The 21,829-nt window shown below is 48.6% G+C and overlaps 1 protein-coding gene across 1 annotated transcript in view; it reads left to right on the top strand.

Moving 5' to 3' along the window:
- Nucleotides 1–20,355, top strand: part of LOC311317555 (A disintegrin and metalloproteinase with thrombospondin motifs 2-like) — a gene marked incomplete at both ends in the record, with an annotated part of 150,410 nt that extends 130,055 nt beyond the window's left edge. The window contains 16 exons of the mRNA XM_084448629.1: nt 762–791; nt 2,243–2,356; nt 3,413–3,558; nt 4,508–4,683; nt 9,686–9,819; nt 9,969–10,092; nt 10,800–10,880; nt 11,126–11,289; nt 12,468–12,624; nt 12,788–12,920; nt 13,166–13,373; nt 13,747–13,840; nt 14,294–14,386; nt 17,474–17,575; nt 18,101–18,285; nt 20,161–20,355. Coding sequence (XP_084304755.1) covers nt 762–791; nt 2,243–2,356; nt 3,413–3,558; nt 4,508–4,683; nt 9,686–9,819; nt 9,969–10,092; nt 10,800–10,880; nt 11,126–11,289; nt 12,468–12,624; nt 12,788–12,920; nt 13,166–13,373; nt 13,747–13,840; nt 14,294–14,386; nt 17,474–17,575; nt 18,101–18,285; nt 20,161–20,355 — 2,136 coding nt within the window. The remainder of the gene's footprint in view (nt 1–761; nt 792–2,242; nt 2,357–3,412; nt 3,559–4,507; nt 4,684–9,685; nt 9,820–9,968; nt 10,093–10,799; nt 10,881–11,125; nt 11,290–12,467; nt 12,625–12,787; nt 12,921–13,165; nt 13,374–13,746; nt 13,841–14,293; nt 14,387–17,473; nt 17,576–18,100; nt 18,286–20,160) is intronic.
- Nucleotides 20,356–21,829: the final 1,474 nt, after the last annotated feature.

Genomic DNA, 21,829 nt, shown 5'->3' with positions numbered 1-21,829 from the left:
AAGTGTGTATACTGTGGGTCCATGGATAAAGGAGTGTGTATACTCTGTGGGTCCATGGATAAAGGAGTGGGTCTACTCTGTGGGTCCATGGATAAAGAAGTGGGTATACTCTGTGGGTCCATGGATAAAGGAGTGGGTATACTCTGTGGGTCCATGGATAAAGGAGTGGGTATACTCTGTGGGTCCATGGATAAAGAAGTGGGTATACTCTGTGGGTCCATGGATAAAGGAGTGGGTCTACTCTGTGGGTCCATGGATAAAGGAGTGGGTCTACTCTGTGGGTCCATGGATAAAGGAGTGGGTCTACTCTGTATACCTCCGTAATACCCCCCACTACACGACTGACTGAGACTGAAGCTGACCCGCCCCCAATGCGCCGGAGCAAAAACGGGTCAAATAGTAGCAAAGTGTCCCGTGATACTGAGAAGATATATATACATAATACTGTCCTAAAACATGGCGTCGTAATTTCCATGGAGAGATTTCCTAATCTTTGAGGTAATTTTATGCAAAAAAAAGGCAAAAATGTCATGTTATGGCAGATATTTCAAATGTTACATGAGGCGCTTTGGTCTATTTCTGTTATTTATTTATTTATTTTTTCGCTCTGATTCAACCCATTGTGCTTCAGCAAATTCGGGCCCTGGTTTACTAACACTAAGCTGCAGCTTGATTGACCGCAGACATAGCCTATCGTCTGCAGGGCCGTGCACGCTTTGCTAGATTACCCTTTATTCTCTTGTCAAACCCCTCCCCCTCAGCTGCAAAAGGTCGGCCAATCAGGACAGCAGGTAAGGTAACCCCTCCCCCTCCGGAGACGTTTGCCCCACCTCTTTCATTTTTTTCATTTTTCTTTTTGTGGGATTGATATCAGTATTGTTACCGCAGCCCATTAATGTTTAATATATTGTTTCACATTTTCTATTGCTCTTGTTTTTGTTTTTGTTTTCTACCCATTGTCAAGTGAAGACACATGTCTTCTGCAGGATTCTAAAGCCGTCCAATGGCGTTTCCAGGATTCTAAAGCCGTCCAATGGCGTTTCCAGGATTCTAAAGCCGTCCAATGGCGTTTCCAGGATTCTAAAGCCATCCAATGGCACTTCTGATCAGGCCTTTAGAAGCTGCTCTCTGGAATCTGACTGCAGATGAACTCAACCGTAGCAAATGAGCTCAACCCTGACACACACACACACACACACACACACACACACACATTCTCTTCCAGGAAGTCACTGTGTCACCGTTTGGCTGCCCTGGAAGGCGTTGGCCCTCAGCATAGGGCTTTAGACAGGCGGATCAGAGGACCAGAAAACCGGCCTGTAAATCCTGCTGGAAAAGGTCCTAAAGATGGCCGGCCCTACTAGAATACCAGTGTGACAATAAACAGCTATGACTGTAAGCATGTGGCCTGGTCAGAACAGCAGGCTGGGACTGGAGTAAACCGGTCTGTAAATGAACAGGACGGTCTGTGAGAACAGGAGAGGTCATGTCCATGGTGAGTTTTAGGATCCTGCAGCCCTTGCTTGCCAGCCTGTCCTCATCAGTCAACTGCAGTCTGACCCTTGACCCTGGCATGACCCCTTCCGAAAGAGAGGTCACCTAGGGTCACCCTGGGGGGGGGGGGGGGTGCCCACAGGAATGGAGGAGGAGAGAGTCTTTCCCTGTGACTGCAGACCTGGGTCTAATAAGGGAATTCTGGACTGAAGTTATACAAGCGGTCGGCCATTTGACCTTTGCCCTTAACTCTCTGAGACCCCCCTCTCCTCCACCTCTCCTCTTCTCCTCTACTCCCTTCCTCCTCCTCCTCCTCCTCTCCTCCCCTCCTCCTCTGCTCCACTCTTCATCCGTGGTCTTGGTCTGCATGCTCCGGTCGTGCCCTGTGTTCTCCTCTGGACAGTCCAGCCCAGAGGGACCACAGAATGTTCTGGATTCTGACTGGTGCTACTGTTGTTGATTTTGATAATGCTGTTGTTGTTGTTGCTGTTGTTGTTGTTGTTATTGTTGTGGCGGTGGCTCTTTGCAGTATCTCCATACAGTATTACAGTATTCCAGCAAGCTCTGGTCTTCTGTGGTGCGTTCAAAGTGATTTATGTGTTACTGCTGCCGTTGAGAAGCTGCCCAGAGCCTGTGGCCTAGAAAAATGACGCACATCTAGGTGTGTGTCCTAGATGTGTGTATTAGAGAGAGGGAGAGAGAGAGAGAGAGAGTGTGTGTGAGGACGTCTCTCTCTTTGCTCCCGCAGTACCGGACCTTTGACCCCTGCAAGCAGCTGTGGTGCAGCCACCCAGACAACCCCTTCTTCTGCAAGACCAAGAAGGGACCGCCTATCGACGGGACCATGTGTGGGGACGGAAAGGTAGGACACACACACACACACACATACACACACAGACACACCTTCACTCACTTACACACATGCACACACATCCACACACTCATATTCACACACACATACAGTACACACACTCAAGCACACACACATACACACATACACACACGCATATGTACACACACACACACACACACACATGCACACACTCACTAACACACACACACACACACACACACACATACATACATACATACATGCACACACTCGCACACACACACATTCACACATGCACAGACAAACACACACACTCACACGCACACAATGTCATGGAATTTTCTGATTTCAAACCTATTGTTGTAGCATCCTGCTCACCGTTCTCTACATTTTGCCATTCCAAACACCCCTGCCGTGGTTTTATCATTATAACAGGGAGACATTTCCAGGGGGGACACAACCCGGACTTTCAGTCTGGCCTAGCGTGACCTTCCATTGTTCTATTGTCCCTACCTGAAACCTATTCAACATGTACCGCACTTTCTAATATCACATGTCTTAACTCTTGACCACTGTTGATGATGTCCGCCATTTATTATGACGTGTAGAGATGGGTTAGCCAATCAGATCTCTGGAAGCTTCATATCCGTGTATTGCTTGAATATAAGACCGCGCAACACCAGACTGTTTCACTTCTGTTGGATGAACCACTCTGTGATTTATCTGGAAGTCCTTTTGCCATCGTATGCTTTCTTAATAAATCAGACTGAACCTTTTGGAGCGAACTTCGGCAAATACCTTTTACATAGCTAGATAAAATGTATTTTCATTACAACACAATCACACACTTTGTGCTTCCTCTCTCTCTCTCTCTCTCTCTCTCTCTCTCCCTGTGTGTGTGTGTGTGTGTGTGTGTGTGTGTGTGTGTGTGTGTGTGTGTGTGTGTGTGTGTGTGTGTGTGTGTGTGTGTGTGTGTGTGTGTGTGTGTGTGTGTGTGTGTGTGTGTGTGTGTGTGTGTGTGTGTGTGTGTGTGTGTGTCGTCGTCCTATCACCATCGTCCCTCCGGCGCCTCTGGTCCAATGGCAGCATTGCTTCAAAGGTCACTGCATCTGGCTGACCCTGGACATGATCAAGCAGGACGGGAGCTGGGGCTCGTGGAGTCAGTATGGAGACTGCTCTCGCACCTGCGGAGCAGGGGTGCAGTTCCGTACGCGTGACTGTGACAACCCCAGGTACGCGTGTGTGTGTCTGTTGCCTTAGGAAAGGATGGATAGATAGATAGATAGATAGATAGATAGACAGACAGACAGACAGACAGACAGACAGACAGACAGACAGACAGACAGACAGACAGACAGACAGACAGACAGACAGACAGACAGACAGACAGACAGACAGACAGACAGACAGACAGACAGACAGACAGACAGACAGACAGACAGACAGACATAGATAGATAGATAGATAGATAGAAATTACAGCAAGTTTGGAAAAAGAAAAGAAAGATACTAGATGCAGAGTAGTAAGAATAAAGAGGAGGAACAGGGACTAGATACATATATACATCCATACAGTACGTACAGCATAGAATAAAGAATATATGTGCACACATACATCTATCTGGTCTATATAAATATATATGTCTAGGTGACATTTAGCCATATTTGTGGCACATCTACCATGAACCTGAAACATAGAGGCTGTAATTTCACTGGTCGTTCCAGTATGAGCTTCCTGTAGGTGCAGTTTTCATGCAGACTCTCACTTTAGGGCTAAATGTCCAAAATAGCACACTACCCCTTTAAGTAAAGAAATGTTAAGAAAATTAAGTAAAGGAACTTATTTGTGAGAAGATCCTGTTTTCATAGGAACACAGAGAACTGTTATTTGAAATGTGTTTAATAACAAAAAGCAGAATAAACTCAGTCAAAATGGGTAAGGTCCAGTTCATAAGTAAAGAACTATCTTAATGCTCCCAATGGTGAATTTAATGGCACAACGTTTCGGCCGATGTGGCCTTCGTCAGGTGCACTCTAAGTAATCTTGGTAATCTTATTACCAATCTAATAAGGTCCAGCTCAACAGAAATCAAGTCAGATAAACATACATTTCTAATGTAAGCATCATCTAACAGGGCATCATGTTTACAGTGACTCTCCCCCCCCCCCCCTTCCTCCCCAGGCCGGCTAACGGGGGGCGGACGTGTCTGGGCGCCACCTACCAGTTCCGGCTGTGCAACACGGAGGAGTGCCAGGCCCTGGACAGCGACCCCCGTGAGGAGCAGTGTCGCCTGTGGAACGACCGCTTCGACTTCCACAGCCGCAAGCACACCTGGCTGCCCTACGAGCACCCCGACAGTGAGGAGGGACGGGGGGGCAGGGCAAGGGGGACGGGGGGGTTCAGGGTCAGGGTGAGGAACAGAGGCAATATGACCTCCCTTATGAAACAAAAATACATTGCAATATATTGGAAAATATAATGTAATAAATCGAACAATACATAGGAAGGAATAGGAAGTTATATTTTCCAATATATGAAAAACAGCAAATCATTGTGTATTATTCAATATATTATGTAAGTATCATATAGTATGTTGTATATTTCCTCCATATATTTCCATCCATCCATCCAACTTCATCCGCTTATCCGGGGTCAGGTCGCGGAGGCAGCAGCTCCAGCAGGGGGCCCCAGACATCCCTTTCCCTAGCAGCATCAACCAGCTCTTCCTGGGGAATCTTTAGCCGCTCACAGGCCAGTGCGGAGATGTAGTCCCGCCACCTAGACCTGGGTCTACCCCGCGGCCTCCTCCCTAGGGAGGCGCCCAGGAGGAATCCTCACTGGATGCCCGAACCACCTCAACTGGCTCCTTTCGACGCAAAGGAGCAGCGGCTCTACTCCGAGTCTCTCCCGGATGACTGAACTTCTCACCCGATCTCTCAGGGAGACCCCAGCCACCCTCCGGAGAAAACTCATTTCGGCCACTTGTATCCGTGATCTCGTTCTTTCGGTCATGACCCATCCTTCATGACCATAGGTGAGGGTGGGGACGAAGATAGGCCGGTAGATCCAGAGCTTTGCCTTTTGGCTCAGCTCTCTTTTCGTCACAACAGTGCGGTAAAGCGACTGCAGAACTGCACCAGCTGCTCCGATTCTCTGGCCAAACTCCATCTCCATGGTTCCCTCACTCGTGAACAAGACCCCAAGATACTTGAATTCCTTCACTTGGGGTAAGGACTCATTTCCTACTCGGAGCGGACAGGCCACCCGTTTCCTGCTGAGAACCATGGCCTCAGACTTAAAAGTGCTGATTCTCATCCCAGCCGCATTCCAACACTCAGTTGCGAACCTATCCAGAGAGTGCTGGAGGTCGCAGGCAGATGATGCCATCAGGACCACATCATCTGCAAATAGCAGCAACGCAATCCCCAGCTCACCGAACTGCAAAGCCACCTCCCCACAGCTACGCCTCGATATCCTGTCCATGAAAATCACAAACAGCATTGGTGACAAAGCGCAGCCCTGGTGGAGGCCAACCCCCACCGGAAAGGAAGACGACTTACTGCCGAGGACCCGGACACAGCTCTCGCTCTGGGTGTACAGGGATTGGATGGCCCTAAGTAGGGACCCCCTCACCCCATACTCCCACATAACCCTCCACAAGACCTCTCGAGGGACCCGGTCGTAAGCCTTCTCCAAGTCCACAAACCACATGTAGACAGGTTGGGCAAACTCCCAAGCCCCGTCCAAGATCCTCGCAAGAGTGAAGAGCTGGTCGGTGGTTCCACGACCAGGACAAAATCCGCATTGTTCCTCTTCGATCAGAGGTTCGACGATCAGCCGGACCCTCCTTTCCAGCACCTTGGAGTACACTTTCCCTGGGAGGCTGAGTAATGTGATGTCTCTATAATTGGCACACACCCTCTGGTCCCCTTTTTTGAATATTGGGACCACCACCCCAGTCTGCCACTCCTTTGGCACTGACCCAGACGAACATTCCACGCAATGTTAAAGAGGCGTGTCACCAAGACAGCCCCTCAACAGCGCTCATCAGCCCCAGCGCCTACAGCATTTCTGGACGGATCTCATCAGTCCCTGGGGCTTTGCCACTGTGGAGTTGTTTGACTACCTCAGTGACCTTCTCCAAGGAAATTGACGACCCCCCATCATCTTCCGGCTCTGCCTCGATCGTAGAGGGTGGATTAGTCAGGTTCAGGAGTTCCTCAAAGTGCTCCTTCCAACGCTCAACAACCTCCTCAGTTGAGGTCAGCAGTGTCCCCTCCTTGCTGTATACAGCTTGGATGGTCCCCCGCTTTCCCTTCCTGAGGTGTCTGATGGTCTTCCAGAAACACTTTGGTGCCGACCGAAAGTCCTTCTCCATGGTTTCTCCGAACTCCTCCCACACCCGCTGCTTTGCCTTGGTCACGGCCAAAGCCGCAGCCCCCCGGGCCAGTCGATACCCTGCAACTGCTTCTGGGGTCTCCCGGGCTAACATATCCCAGAAGGCCTCCTTCTTCAGTCGGACGGCTTCCCTGACCACCGCTGTCCACCACGGTGTCCGAGGGTTACCGCCCCTTGAGGTATCTATGGCCCTCAGGCCACAGCTCCCAGCCGCAGCTTCAGCAATGGTGGCTTTGAACACCGACCACTCATGCTTGATATCTCCAACCTCCACAGGGATGCCTGAGAAGTCAATTGAAATCTTTCCGGACAGGCTCTTCCTCCAGACGTTCCCAGTTCACCCTCACTACACGCTTGGGTTTTCCAGTTCTGTCCAGAAGCTTCCCCCGCCATCAAAACCAGTTCACCACCAGATGGTGATCAGAGGACAGCTCTGCCCCTCTCTTTACCCGAGTGTCCAAAACACATGGCCTCAGATCAGATGATACGATAACGAAATATATTTTACATACTATAATATTTTGAGAACTAATATACAGGGGAACATATTTTCTCTGCATAAGGGGTAGCATATCTGGCACATAAGGTGCGATTTACTTGGACTTTCTTCCACGTTAACTCTCACTTCACAGAGTTTTTTGTTACACGAATAGCAAAGTGTATTACCTAAATTAGTTCATTTAGTCCCGACAATACGCTGCCGATGAAATAATGTTCAAATGCAGCTGGACTTGAAAGGCAGGTTAACGCGCTGGCTCCGCCCCTCTGCCCATGTTCTGTGGCGCTTGACTCCAATCCCTAGGGGTTATGAATGAATGGATGGATGGATAAAAATCTGAATGAAAAACAGTTCTCCCGAGCCCCTAGATGCCAGGCTGGTGGTCTGCGGTCAGGGACAGCTGTCCAGCTCTGAGGCGGGAGGGGGGGGGGGGCTGTAAAAACACCCCCTGTCTTTGGGACTCTTTAACAACACTCATCTTGAAACTATCTCCCTCTCCCCTTCCATCCAGAACACACATGATGTCATCTCAGCTCCTCTTCGGGCTCTCTCTCTCTCCCTCAGTCTCTCTCTCTCTCTCTCTCTCTCTCTCTCTCTTCCTCCCTCCATCCAGCCAGCTGTGATGACTTGCATATGGTCAAACCGCCAGACCCACAATGGGATTCAAATCCATCTTTCTCTCCCTCTCTCTCTCTCCCTCTCTCTCTCCCGCTCTCTCTCCCTCTCTCTCTCTCTCTCTCTCTCTCTCACCTGCTCTCTCACTCTTTACGTGTCCAAGCATCCCTTACATCACCACAGTGTGTGTGTGTGTGTATGTCTGTGTGTGTGCGTGTGTGTGTGCGTGTGCGTGTGTGTGTGTGTGTGTGTGTGTGCATGTGTGATTGTGTGTGTGTGTGTGTGTGTGTGTGTGTGTGTGTGTGTGTGTGTGTGTGTGTGTGTGTGCGAGACACACCCAGACACAGTCCTCGTCTAAGTTGAGGTGTCAACGTCTCCACGCTGTGTATTAAATTATCATCCCTTCAAAGGGCAGAGTAGGGAAAGTGCTGACTCGTCTCTCTCCGTGTCTAATCCCGGGTCACGCCATGCCCGCCAAGAGGCCCGCCTCTAAATCGTTTTTTCGCCATTCTCCTCCTATCTACGCACCATGACTGTGAGCAAGGTCTTCTCAAGAACCGACCCTGGGATCAGAATAATGAGAAAGAGGGAGAGAGAGAGATAGAGAGAGAGAGAGAGGAGAGGGAGGGAGGGAGGTTGAGTCGCGTTCCCATCAGTGTTGTTTCGCGTCCAGAGTCACCCGTAGTGGGACGCCCAGCGAGCGGCAGAGCTCAGGCAGACTGAGCCCCTCGTCCCCCGACCTCACTCCCCCAAGACCCCCGGGACGAGCTGGGAGACAACAAACACGGAGGCTTCCTCGCTAGAAACCCTCTATAAACACCCCCAGTTCTCAGATCCACGGACCCTCGCCCCCGCGCCGAGCCGGTTGACCGCCCTCACACAGCGGACCCCTCTCCCTCCCTGGCATCATCTGCAACCCCAAGGTCCCTCTCTGGAGCAGCAGGGGTGGGGGGGCCTGGGAGGTGACGTCATAGAATAACACCGTCATGAGTCACTGACAGATCGCCCGCAACGCCGCCAGAACGCATTTCCCACATTTTTTTTTTTCCGAAGGGCCCGCTTGACATGTCTGAGGTCACACTGGACGCATTCTGAACATAGCACGCTGACAGCATAATTGGATTCGTTTCTGTTCTGAAAACAAACGTTGTCTGTCTCTTGGCCAGGGTCCAGCGTAGTCCTCCCTCCACCCCTCCCTCCCTCTGTTTGATGGAGAGATAGAAAGATGCAGTAGATTTTTTTTTTTAAGTAGAAAGACGGAGTAGAGCCATGTAGAGGTTTGAATTGAGATCTCGTCACACACACACACACCGATACAACTGAGCGTTTAAAGTCCAGCGGAAACGGACATTTGAGATCATCTAACTTCCGTAGTTTGACATATTTCCGACTCAAACATGCTATGGGGACATAATGTTGGTGGGTCATAACAACTTTAGACAGATTCGATAGGCAGATAGCGTTGATTGATGGGTGGATGTCAGGAGATTATTGGTTGACCTTGCTCTTGTACTGCTGACGTAAGCACTCAGGAGAATTTGGTTTAACAGGAAGAAAAAAATCATAGGATTTGATATAAGACTTCAACGAAATGGAAATCTGGAAAGATATTTGGCATATATTGTTAAATAGACTCACATTCTGACCAAGGATGTAATCCAAAATAGAAAAAAAAGCACATTTTTGATTTCATTACGTCTTTAAATAGGGATTTTGTCTCTCTCTCTCTCTCTCTCTCTCTCTCTCACACACACACACACACAAATAAGGGATGTACTGTTTATGAGCCTCATGTCTAAAATATGTGTGTGTTCGTGTGTGTGTGTGTGTGTGTGTCCGTCCTCCAGCCAATAAGCGATGCCACCTCCACTGCCAGTCCAAGGAGACGCAGGACGTGGTTTACATGCAGAGGATGGTCACCGACGGCACGCGCTGCTCCTACAAGGACTCCTATAACGTGTGTGTGCGCGGGGAGTGCGAGGTAGGTGTGTGTGTGTGTGTGTGTGTGTGTGTGTGTGTGTGTGTGTGTGTGTGTGCGTGCGTATCTGCGTGGCCATGTTAATAACTATAAGATGGAATGTTTGTTTATTTATTGGTGTTTGTTTATTTTGTTTGTTTGTTTGTTTCCAGAAAGTGGGCTGCGACGCGGTGGTGGGCTCATCCAGGCAGGAGGACCACTGTGGTGTGTGTGGCGGAGACAACTCCAGCTGCCAGACCATCAAAGACACCATCAAACGCTTCGCCAAGAAACACGGTACACACAAAGGTATACACACTCTCACACACACACACAAACACGCACACACACACACACACACACACACACACACACACACACACACACACACTCACACACATTCACTCTCACACACAGACACACACACACACACTCCATCCCACACATGGATCAAAGGCTCACACACACACACACACACACACACACACACACACACAGGCACTGTTAAAGGTAATACATATCTAAGCTGTGAGAAGGCCTGCGACTGAAGCAGGAAGTGAGATGAAGGAGGTTATTGTCCTAAGAGCCAGGGGAGTCTCACAGCCTCAGGAAGTGGTCGTGGAGTTCCCGAATCTCCACTGTCATCTCCAGTCACATGTCTCCCTCTGCTGGTCAAACAGAGGCAGTGCATCGTCCTAGTCAGAACGTTTCTGCAGGAGGGGTTGGACAGCGCCAAGGCATGATGTCAAGCTGCTGTACGCCAGGAGCTCATGTCTGTTTAGCTGTTGAAATATGAACATGGATTTATGTGTCTCTTCAGATTTCAGATGTTTGTCTTGGATGGAAATGCTCCTCTGAGGTTAAAATGGTTGAGGCCTGTGTGTGTTGAGCATTTATCTTGTAATGGTAGAAGTTATCATGGCTACACTATCACAAATGTCCTGTCATAACTCAAAACGTTGTAAGATTGGAACTGAGGTAAAATATGCATTTTGTGATTTCAGGTTTCCTCAAAGTGCTTGAAATCCCTAAAGGAGCGAGACATCTACTGATCCAGGAGTTGAAAGCAACCTCACATATTCTAGGTATGGAGAGAGAGAGAGAGTGTGTGTGTGTGTGTGTGTGTGTGTGTGTGTGTGTGTAATAGAGAGAGGAAGGAGCGAGAGTGTGTGTGTTCTGTCTGATGTGTGTGTGTGTGTGTGTGTGTGTGTGTGTGTGTGTGTGTGTGTGTGTGTGTGTGTGTGTGTGTGTGTGTGTGTGTGTGTGTGATAGAGAGAGGAAGGAGCGAGAATGTGTGTGTCCTGTCTGATGTGCGTGTTCTCCTCCTCAGCGGTGAAGAACCAGGTCTCAGGACAGTTCTTCCTGAACGCAGAGGGGGACTACCCAGAATCCCGTTCTGTCATCGAGAAGGGTGTGGAGTGGGAGTATGACAATGACAATGACAAGGACACCCTGCAGACAAATGGCCCTCTACGCCACGGAGTTCACATCATGGTACACACACACACACACACACACACACACACACACACACACACACACACACACACACAGTCACTCACTCACTCACTCACTCACTCACTCACTCACTCACTCACTCATTCTCTCACTCACACACACACACGCACACACACATTTGCTAACCAGGGCTAAACCTTTTTAGCACATAGCACTGGTGCTACAGGGGTTGATAGTTCTGTAGCACAGAGCCAGAAAGTTGTAGCACAGGTATAAAATGTCCATTATCACCTCTACTGAACACAAGTTAAGCAGTTCATCACTTAAAACCACCCGGAAATGGATGTTACTGTACGTATACAATATGAAATAATAACAAATGTTTTCAGACAAGCATCTTTAGGTTTTCCCGGCTTTTGATTTTGCGGTGTCTTCATGATTTGGGTTATCTTCTTTTTCATTAATAATTTCAACATCTTTTTCCTTTGCTCGTTTGTTTGGGTTTTTCTCTATGATCTGAACAAGGAACCAGTGTTTCCTGTGGAATTGATCTCTTGGTGTGGTGATGCCAAGCTGAAGACAGCCAAAATAAGGAGGATTTCTATACCAAAGCGGGGGTCTGGGCATCCTCCCCCCAAAAGTTTCAGAGACATAGTTTCCTGTATTCTGGGGTGGGGGGGGGGAGACACGGTTTACTTCGCGGAGATTCGCATAGTTTTTTTTCTGCTCCTCTACACTGGGTGTAGCTCCACGTCGTGTTTCTACACTGTATATTTTTTTTAGATAACGTTACATATGTATCACACTTCAACTATAGGCTATTTTTTACTTGTCCGATCAGACAACTGCATGAGGCACTTGCCCGAACAGAGTTTACTGGTTCGGGGGAAGCTATAGGCTAGCCTACCTGACTGCTCTCATTTCATTTCACCTCACTCGTCCTCCCGGCTTCAACAAAAAATTCTAACGTTACATACAAGTCTGTCTGTCTACAGGCAAATTAATCGCACAGACATTTTTTTTCATAGCACGTGCGACATATATGTCGCAATGTACAGCCCTGCTAACTACAGTATACACTCACTCAATGGTCTGAACTGGTTTGGTGTGAACTGGTCTGGTCTGAACTGGTCTGAACTGGTATGGTCTGAACTGGTCTGGTCTGAATTGGTTTTGGTGTAGCGCGTGTGACGTGGTTCTCTGTTCCTGCACAGGTGCGTGTCTACGGCGACGATGAGGTGAACCTCTCCTATAAGTACATCATGAACAAGGACGCGCTGTCGGCCGTGGAGAACAACATGTTGGAGGAGGACTCCGCCTACGAGTGGGCCTTCAAGAAGTGGTCCTCCTGCTCCCGGCTCTGTGGGGGAGGTATTTGGATGAAACACCACTGGCACAGGAAGTCACCTACAGGGGACACTGAGGACGAGGAGCTCTCTGACAGGACTGTGTGTGTGTGTGTATGTGTGTCTTTCCATGTGTGTGTGTGTGTGTGTGTGTGTGTGTGTGTGTGTGTGTGTGTGTGTGTGTGTAGGTAAGCAGATAGCACGGTATGGCTGCAGGAGAAGGTCCGACAGTAAGATGGTCCAGAGGCGTTTCTGTAAGAACCTGAAGGTGCCCCACTTTGACATGGAGGACTGCAACAAGGAGGCCTGCCCCTCACCTGAGTATGCCAGCTCTCTCAAAGGTTATGTTAAGGGTTAGGTTTAGGGGTAAGTTTAGGGGTTTTCTGGGGTCATAAGGTAAGGGTTAAGATTATGTTCAAGGTTACGGTTAGGGTTAGGGTTAAGGCTAAGGAGTTAGGGGTCAAAGGTTATGTTTAGGGTCAGGTTTACATTTTATGGCGGTTATTACGGTTAGGTTTAGGGCCTTATAAATGCTAAATTGTGTGTGCCTGTGTGTGTGTGCGCAGGTGGGTGACAGGCCAGTGGGAGGCGTGCAGCAGGCCTTGCGGGGACACGGGAACGCAGAAGCGCTCGGTCACCTGCGTCCAGACCTTCCGTAACGAGCCGCCCAGAGAAATCCACATGAAGTACTGCGACGACCACCGGCCCGTCTCCCGCCAGGCCTGCAACAGGGCGCCGTGCCCCGGCCAGTGGACAGAGGGGCCCTGGTCCCAGGTAGGACAGCCGGGCCTTGAGGGAGGGGTGGATGCGGGTGAGAGTAGGTAGAGAGAGGGTAGGGTGTGTGTGTGTGTGTGTGTGTGTGTGTGTGTGTGTGTGTGTGTGGAAACGGGCTGTGTGTTTATGTTCATCATGAGTTACCCTGTCCTTGTGGTATACATTCCAACCAAGTCTAAAAATGACGTTTGGAGGCAATGGACAAACGTCAAATTCTGAAGTCTGCCAAGTGAGACCAGGCTGATACATTCATATACTGTGTATGCATTATGTGTGTGTGTGTGTGCGCGTGTGTGTGTGTGTGTGTGTGTGTGCGTGTGTGTGTGTGTGTGTGTCACCCCAGTGTTCAGGGTCGTGTGGTAACGGAACACAGCGGAGGGTCGTGACCTGTGAAGCTCAGGACACCAGGAAGTGTTCTGACAGGAAACCAGAGAACGTCCGAAACTGTCGCCTACCGCCCTGCCCCAGTGAGTACTGCTGTCATCATCACCATGGTTGACCCGATACCGCTCATGTCTCATCTAAACTCCAGATATTTTGGGCCGGCTGTGGCTCAGAAGGTAGAGCAGGTCGTCCCATGACCGCGGGGTCGGCGGTTCGAATCCCGGCTCCTCCTGTCCAAGTGTCCTTGAGCTAGACAAATTGCTCCCAATGAGCAGGCTAGCACCTTGCAAGGCAGCTGCCGCCATTGGTGTGTGAATGTGTGTGTGAATGTGTGTGTGTGTGTGTGTGTGTGTGTGTGTGTGTGTGTGTGTGTGTGTGTGTGTGTGAATGGGTGAATGAGATTTGGATTAAAGCGCTATAAACTGTGAGTGCAGTCTATTTAACATTTACATTCACCATTTTAATGTGTCTGTGTGTGTGTGTGCGTGCGTGTGTGCGTGCGTGTGTGTGTGCGCGCGCGTGTGTACGCTCTGCAGAGGGCTCGTCGGACCTGAGCAAGAACGGCAACTACCTGATCCGATGGCTGTCGCGTCCCGACCCCAACTTCCCCATCCAGCGCGTCTCCTCCCGTAAAACCTCCCTCTTCAGCTCCCAGCCCGGGCTCCGGGGGTCCGGGGTCCTCTGCGGGGCCCTGGCTCTGTCTCTCCTCCTCTCCCTCTGCCCCTCGCTGCAGGGCCGGGCCGGGCTCGCCCCCTGACCCCACCGCCCACCCGCCGTGCCCGTGCCCATGGCCGCCAGCGAGCGGCAGCTTCTGCTTCTCTTTGTCGTGGGGGAGGGGGTGGTTGGTCTCTCTCTCTCTGTGGGAGACAGCTCTGATTGAGGAGAAGTCTCTCTGGCTCCTGTGTGTGCTAGTTGGTTCTCTCTTTGCTCTGTCTCTCGCTCTCTCTCTCTCTCTTTCTCTCTGTCTCCTCTGTGGAGCAATGTGTTGTAACCGCTGGCCAGTCGAAACACTAAAAGATTAACATTTCAAAACTTTGAAGCTGAAAGGGAACTGCAGGAAAGGCGAGCGATGTTTTGATTGGCGGCTTGTTGAGTCAGTCAGGCACGAGCGGCCTTTCTGCGTCGGGGCGGTCCTGTTTTTGCGCGAGCTAGCTGTGCGTCGTCATGGTTACGCTCTTCAGATGCGGTCGGTTGTTTTTTAATATGTCATTGTAGGGAGTGAGAGGCGTGAGAATAACATGAAAATAAGACAGAAAAAAACATACAAAAACACAGAAAAAAAAATGAAAGCTTTATTGTGAATGTGATCTTGTCACAATGAGGACATCTTTGCTTAAGTGCTCATCTGACATTCTGGTTCCATTCTAGAATGAGAGGGACGGTTCCAAATCTCATTCTGGGTCCCATTCTCCCGCTGACAGGAACTCTGCACAGGAACAGGATGTGATGTAATCAACACTCTTGATGTTTTTCGGGGGGCGGGGCTGATAGGTGAAGAGGTTTGGATGACGGAGAACACGGCCAATAAAAACAGGGTAGTTTGACCACGTGAGGTAACTCCCCATTCCACCACCTCATCAGCCATCTTCTCTTTGACTGTTATACTAAAGTTCAATAAATGCAGCTTATTTGTGCTTGCAAACTTTAAACAAATACATCTATAAATATATTTGTATTTATATATAATATATATAAATATATGAAATCTAAATCTATATGAGTAACAATAATATTAATAACACAATGTTTTACCATGAATAAGCAGTAGCTTATTTGCCTAAACCTTTGGACTGCTATTGATCGATTAGATCCTTGACTGTTATGTGTATTTTTTTATTGATTTTACATGAATACAGAAGTTAATCTTTGATAAGAGTGTCGAGGGGGGAGGGGGTAGATAGATTATATTATGCAGGACTTGGTCAGTGAGTTGCCTCTCCATGTTCTCAGAAGGATACGTTGTTTACTGTTGCTTTTGTTTAGGTAGAGGATCATGTCATGTACATTCACATCCCTCCCCAGATCATTCTAGAGGAATGTGTGTGTGTGTGTGTGTGTGTGTGTGCGTGTGTGTGTGTGTGTGTTCTGCATGTGCGTGTATGCATGTCACTGTGTGTGTGTGTGTGTGTGTGTGTGTGTGTGTGTGTGTGTGTGTGTGTGTGTGTGTGTGTGTGCGTGTGTGTGTGTATGTGCGTGTGTGTGTGTGTGACTACTCATTTGGGCTTCTAGGGAACATCAAGACCTGACACAGAAATACCTCATAAACCTTCATTTGAGAGCATTCGATCGATCTTGGTTTCTTTTGTTGTTGTTGTGATGAACACTAACCATTATGAACAATGCCTTATCTTGGATTGAATGTAACGGCATTTATCTGTGAAAAGAGATGGCTTTACTCATACAAGTTTATCAATCACTTTGAATAGAGGCAGCTTCGAACCAACTTACAAACTCACACACCAACCATCCGAGCTACATCCGTACGTACACTGTACCACCTCCATGGAGGCCTGGTATTGCGCCACCGCAAGCGCGTTTCTCTAAGGGCCTCTAGGGTATCGAGCGACATGCGGCATCTAGGAACACTTCAGACGTCTCATTCTGTGTCGTGATCACATGTTTCTGTTGTGACTATGTAGCGAGCTATCCGAGGTTTCTTGCTGCAGTCGGGCCGGGGTGAAGCCAAGCCCGGTCCGGCAGTGCGATACTGTATATAAACATTGGTGTTGACTGTATTTAATAACGTTCATGACTGTTATCTTCTTACTTATGGAAAAAAAAAACTATACTATTCTATAATATGGGTAACTGTTTCGTGGCTTCACTAGCCTGCTGTGTGCGGTTGGATAACGTTGAGCTATAACGTTGGGATAACGTTAGGCTATAATGTTGGGGCAACATTCAGATGGACTACGTGCACTGCGTCTATATGCACTTTGATTTATCAGGGAAAATTTATTAATGTTTTGTAAATGTTTCATATGACACTAACACGTGCCATTCCAGTTTTTACATCAACATGGAAATTCTGTATTTTATTTATTCAACAACAAACAACAAAACTATAATTTTATGTGATCTATTCATTTTACTTATCAGTTGATTAAAACTGATTGATTGGTTGATTTCCAAGTAATGAAGTGTTTTACCAAAGTGACTGTGAACTTGTACCTTTCGATACAGTTATTTTATTTTTCTTATGAAAAGAATATATCTATATATTGAGGGGGGTGTACATCTTATTGTTTCAGTTTCATGTCATTATCAACTGCAAAAGTTGTATAAATAAATAAAAAAAAATGTTTAAAAAAGTGCCCTCTATCTCTCATCCCAAGTTCTTACTGGTTGGACTTTGTGTCCAGGAGAAAGCTGCCACAACAACAACAACAACAACAACAATAATTAAAAAAAAGTATCTCAGTAATCTTTTAGTTTAAAAGTCAAAGACGTGGCTTCAGCACAAGAACATATCCTTCATTTTCCTTCTGACTGACTGCTGCTATAGTCTGGCTGCTGTAGACTAACCCAGGAACTTTGGTGTGGCTGCTTGGTCATTCTTCTTACTTCTTGCATCTTCTGCTAACGGTCTGTTTTCACTACCTTAACTACCCTACTCAGCACTGTATGAAAACACACACGCACGGCCATACAAACACACATGCACACACACACACCAGCCCCGCCCAGTCTCAGCTCTCTGTTCTCTTCCTGCACAGGCCAGCGTTGTCATGGAGACCGGTCGGTGTTCTGCCGCATGGAGGTGCTGAAGCACTACTGCGCCCTGCCGGGCTACCAGCGCATGTGCTGCAAGTCCTGCAGCAACATCACCCTGACCAGACCTCCACCTACCGGCACCCCCCTCCCCAACAACATCACCCTGACCAGACCTCCACCTACCGGCACCCCCCTCCCCAACAACATCACCCTGACCAGACCTCCACCTACCGGCACCCCCCTCCCCAACAACATCACCCTGACCAGACCTCCACCTACCGGCACCCCCCTCCCCAACAACATCATCCTGACCAGACCTCCACCTACCGGCACCCCCCTCCCCAACAACATCACCCTGACCAGACCTCCACCTACCGGCACCCCCCTCCCCAACAACATCACCCTGACCAGACCTCCACCTACCGGCACCCCCCTCCCCAACAACATCACCCTGACCAGACCTCCACCTACCGGCACCCCCCTCCCCAACAACATCACCCTGACCAGACCTCCACCTACCGGCACCCCCCTCCCCAACAACATCATCCTGACCAGACCTCCACCTACCGGCCCCGTCATCGGGATCACCAGCTCCTTCTCTGCCTCCCCCAGCTCCTCCCCCTCCAGAGTCACTTCCACCCCCTCCGTCTTCACCTCAACCACCCGATTCTTCAGTTCCGCCACGGGTACGCTGAGAACCTCCTCCACCTCCAACCCAGCAGACGCCTCCGCCGTCATCACCAGCCCTGCCTCCATCTCCTCCGGCTCCGCCTCCATCTCCTCCAGCTCCGCCCCCACCTCTGCCCACCCCTGGGTCACCTCCCGTCCCGTCTCTCTGCCTCAGCCCGATATACCGGACAACAACCCTCACCTGGAGCCCATGGCTGAATACACCACACACACCCCTCTCGGCCCTGAATTCACCACACACACCCCTCTCGGCCCTGAATACACCACACACACCCCTCTCGGCCCTGAATACACCACACACACCCCTCTCGGCCCTGAATACACCACACACACCCCTCTCGGCCCTGAATACACCACACACACCCCTCTCGGCCCTGAATACACCACACACACCCCTCACGGCCCTGAATACACCACACACACCCCTCTCGGCCCTGAATACACCACACACACCCCTCTCGGCCCTGAATACACCACACACACCCCTCTCGGCCCTGAATACACCACACACACCCAGACAAATATGAATGAATACAGCATAAACAACCAGTCGACTCTCAGCCCTGAATACACCACACAAAACATCATACACACACATCCCACAGACATTCCCAAAAACCCAACAGGCACCAGGCCAAAGAACAACCACAAAAATATAACCTTCACTCAGGCAGAACCAGGCTCCAAAAAGAAGACTCAAACAAAAGCAGTTCCAAAAAAGAACACTCCTCCCCCAAAAGTAACTCCAAAGAGGAACACCCCTCCACCAAAAGTAACTCCAAAGAAGAACACCCCTCCACCAAAAGTAACTCCAAAGAAGAACACCCCTCCACCAAAAGTAACTCCAAAGAAGAACACCCCTCCCCCAAAAGTAACTCTAAAGAAGAACACCCCTCCACCAAAAGTAACTCTAAAGAAGAACACCCCTCCACCAAAAGTAACTCCAAAGAAGAACACTCAGCGAAAAGAAACCCAGAAGAACACTCAGATGAAAACAGTTCCAAAAAAGAACACTCAATCAAAAGTTACACCAAAAAAGAACACTCCGACAAAAGTACCTCCAAAAAAGGACACTCAACCAAAGGTAACAGCAAAAAAGGACCCTCAACTAAAAATAACATCAAAAAAGAACACTCCGCCAAAAGCACCCTCAAAAAAGAACACTCTGCCAAAAGTACCTCCAAAAAAGAACACTCAACCAAAGGTACCTCCAAAAAAGGACACTCAACCAAAGGTAACAGCAAAAAAGGTTGTTCCAAAAAAGCCAAAAATGGATCCAAAAAAGAACAACCAGCTGAAGAAGACCGGCCCAAAAGTCACCACAACCCCACCCCACCACCACACAACCCGGAAACACCCTTCATTTACTCTCCCCTCCAGCTCCAGCACATACAGTACAACTCCCAGCATGCACTTCACTGGTTCTAGAACTGTCAATGTCACCTATATCAGTAACGACACGGAGGTAACCATTGATGACATCATCTATGATGACGCTGCATGGAATGGAACCACAACTCCCAACCCCATCTTCACCGATGGTGTCATAACGCCCACTGAAACAGTTTACTTTGACGATGTCACAATGCCAAGTGGAACCTTCCCCTACATTGAAGTCACAATCCCCAGTGAAACACCCTACAGTGATGTCACAATGTTCAGCAGTGGTGATATCACAGTGGCTAGCGGAGTTACCCCCAGTGGTGATGACATATCAACACCCAGTGGAATCACTTCGCCCTATGCTGATGACTTCATAATGCCTAGTGGAACTGTGGCGTTCGATGGCAATGATGTCACAGTAGTCATCCCAGCGGCCCACAAAGATGATTGGTCGGATCTGACCACCTCCACGTGGTTAGACCTCCAAGAATACATCCCAGTCAGCGCCACTGCTCCCACGGTAACCCACGCCCATGCCGCTGACCTAACCGCCGCCCCGTCAACAACAACAACAGCATCACCCAAAACAACCATTAGCGCGCCGACCACAAGGCAGGAGGAGACCAGTGAGAGCAACGCCATACACGTCCCCGACAGGGTGATTGGCGTCGACAATGACCTCTCCCAGAGCAACCTGATCCCCCGGCGCCGAGTGTTCCTGAGGGAGAGGACGCGCAACAAGCGCATCCAGGAGCTGCTGGAGGAGAAGAGGAACTTCCTGCTCCGCATCAAGCGAGCGCATGGCGCGTGAGGGTGCCCCCCTGTGTCCTAAACTCCCCCTCCTTGTTTCTCTTATAGAGATTGACATTTTCTTTAACAGACTGGTCATACGGTACAGTAGCTAACCCTGGACGCCGCCGTGGCGCTCTCTCGACCAGGTCCTGAAGCACTCCACACAGACACACGGTACAGACTCAAAAGCTCTTAGTGTAAAACACACACACACTCAGACATCAGGTTCATGGCAATCTGAACTGTGTGGATTCAGCTAACCAATGGCAGATGTTTCAAAAGTTGTTCTGAATGAAGAGAGTCCCCCTAGAATACAACATCTAAATCCACATCAGGCTGGAGGCGGTGTGTCTTGTTTCTAGGCCTGTAGGAAAGCGATACGCACCACATCCCTGTTTCCCAGCAGGTCAAACACATTTAGATTGTATCTCTCCAAACCTCCTTCAGTTCGTATATGTGCTGATCTGAGGCACATATGGATCTGAATCTCTTCTGTGTCATTTTTAGCTAGAGTCATATACATGTAGGTTATGATTTAAAGATCTGTCAAAGCATACCTGGAAACGGATAAGGTGGTATATCTTCATTGGTCAAACCTGAATTCCATATGGTGTTGCACAATGTGTCTCCTAATAGCACTTAATGTCCTAGACAAGCTTGTTGAGACCAAGGTTATTATAGTTAATGAAAACTAGTGAAAAAACATTTTAGTTAAAAGAAATAAAAAATAAAACTAACTAAAATAAACTTAAATTATGGAGAAATGTCCTTAGTTTTAGTTAGTTTTTTCTTCATTTCATAAATACGCCTAATAGTTTGGGTGGATATGGAATCTAAGTTAATTAAAACTAGACTGAAATTGAAAACAAAAAGTTGAAACGATATCAAAATAAAAACGAATGAAAAAAGCAAAACTATTATAACCTTGTTTGAGACCACACGGATCTAATCCCCGTAGACATCTCATTGTGTGTATCAGTTAAATAGAGTAAAGTAAAGTAAAATCTTTATGTATCCATTAAACCCATAGACATGGATGGATAACTATGGGCTTTTTATGGACGCCCCCTATCGACAGTAACACTATCGACAGTAACACTTTTATGGACGCCCCCTATCGCCCCCTACGACAGGTTTTATATCACCTTTATTTTACCAGGTGGTGCCACTGAGATCAAATATCTCATTTACAAGGGAGACCTGGCCAAAATAGCAGTGTAAAAAGTTACAGACGAAAACAACAATAAAAGACAACAATCAGAGATTACAGATTGTACAAATTAAAATACCTAAGGACATTGACACGTGCCAAGGAATCAAGATGCACCGTGATAGCATATCATCGCCCAGGACTGCAGCCGAACCCCTATAGAATAAGGCATTAATGAGGCATAAATGCAGGCGATACTCCACCTCCACACAGCAGCACCCCCTGGAGGTTTGACGGTTTAAAAACAATTTTATGAATTGCATACATGATCATAGTCCCTGGA

This window comes from Borostomias antarcticus (genome assembly GCF_949987555.1).
Source record: "Borostomias antarcticus genome assembly, chromosome: 14".
NCBI classification, from domain to species: Eukaryota; Metazoa; Chordata; class Actinopteri; order Stomiiformes; family Stomiidae; genus Borostomias; species Borostomias antarcticus.
Note: the sequence above shows the minus strand (reverse complement) of the source record. Positions and strands in the feature narration are given on the sequence as shown.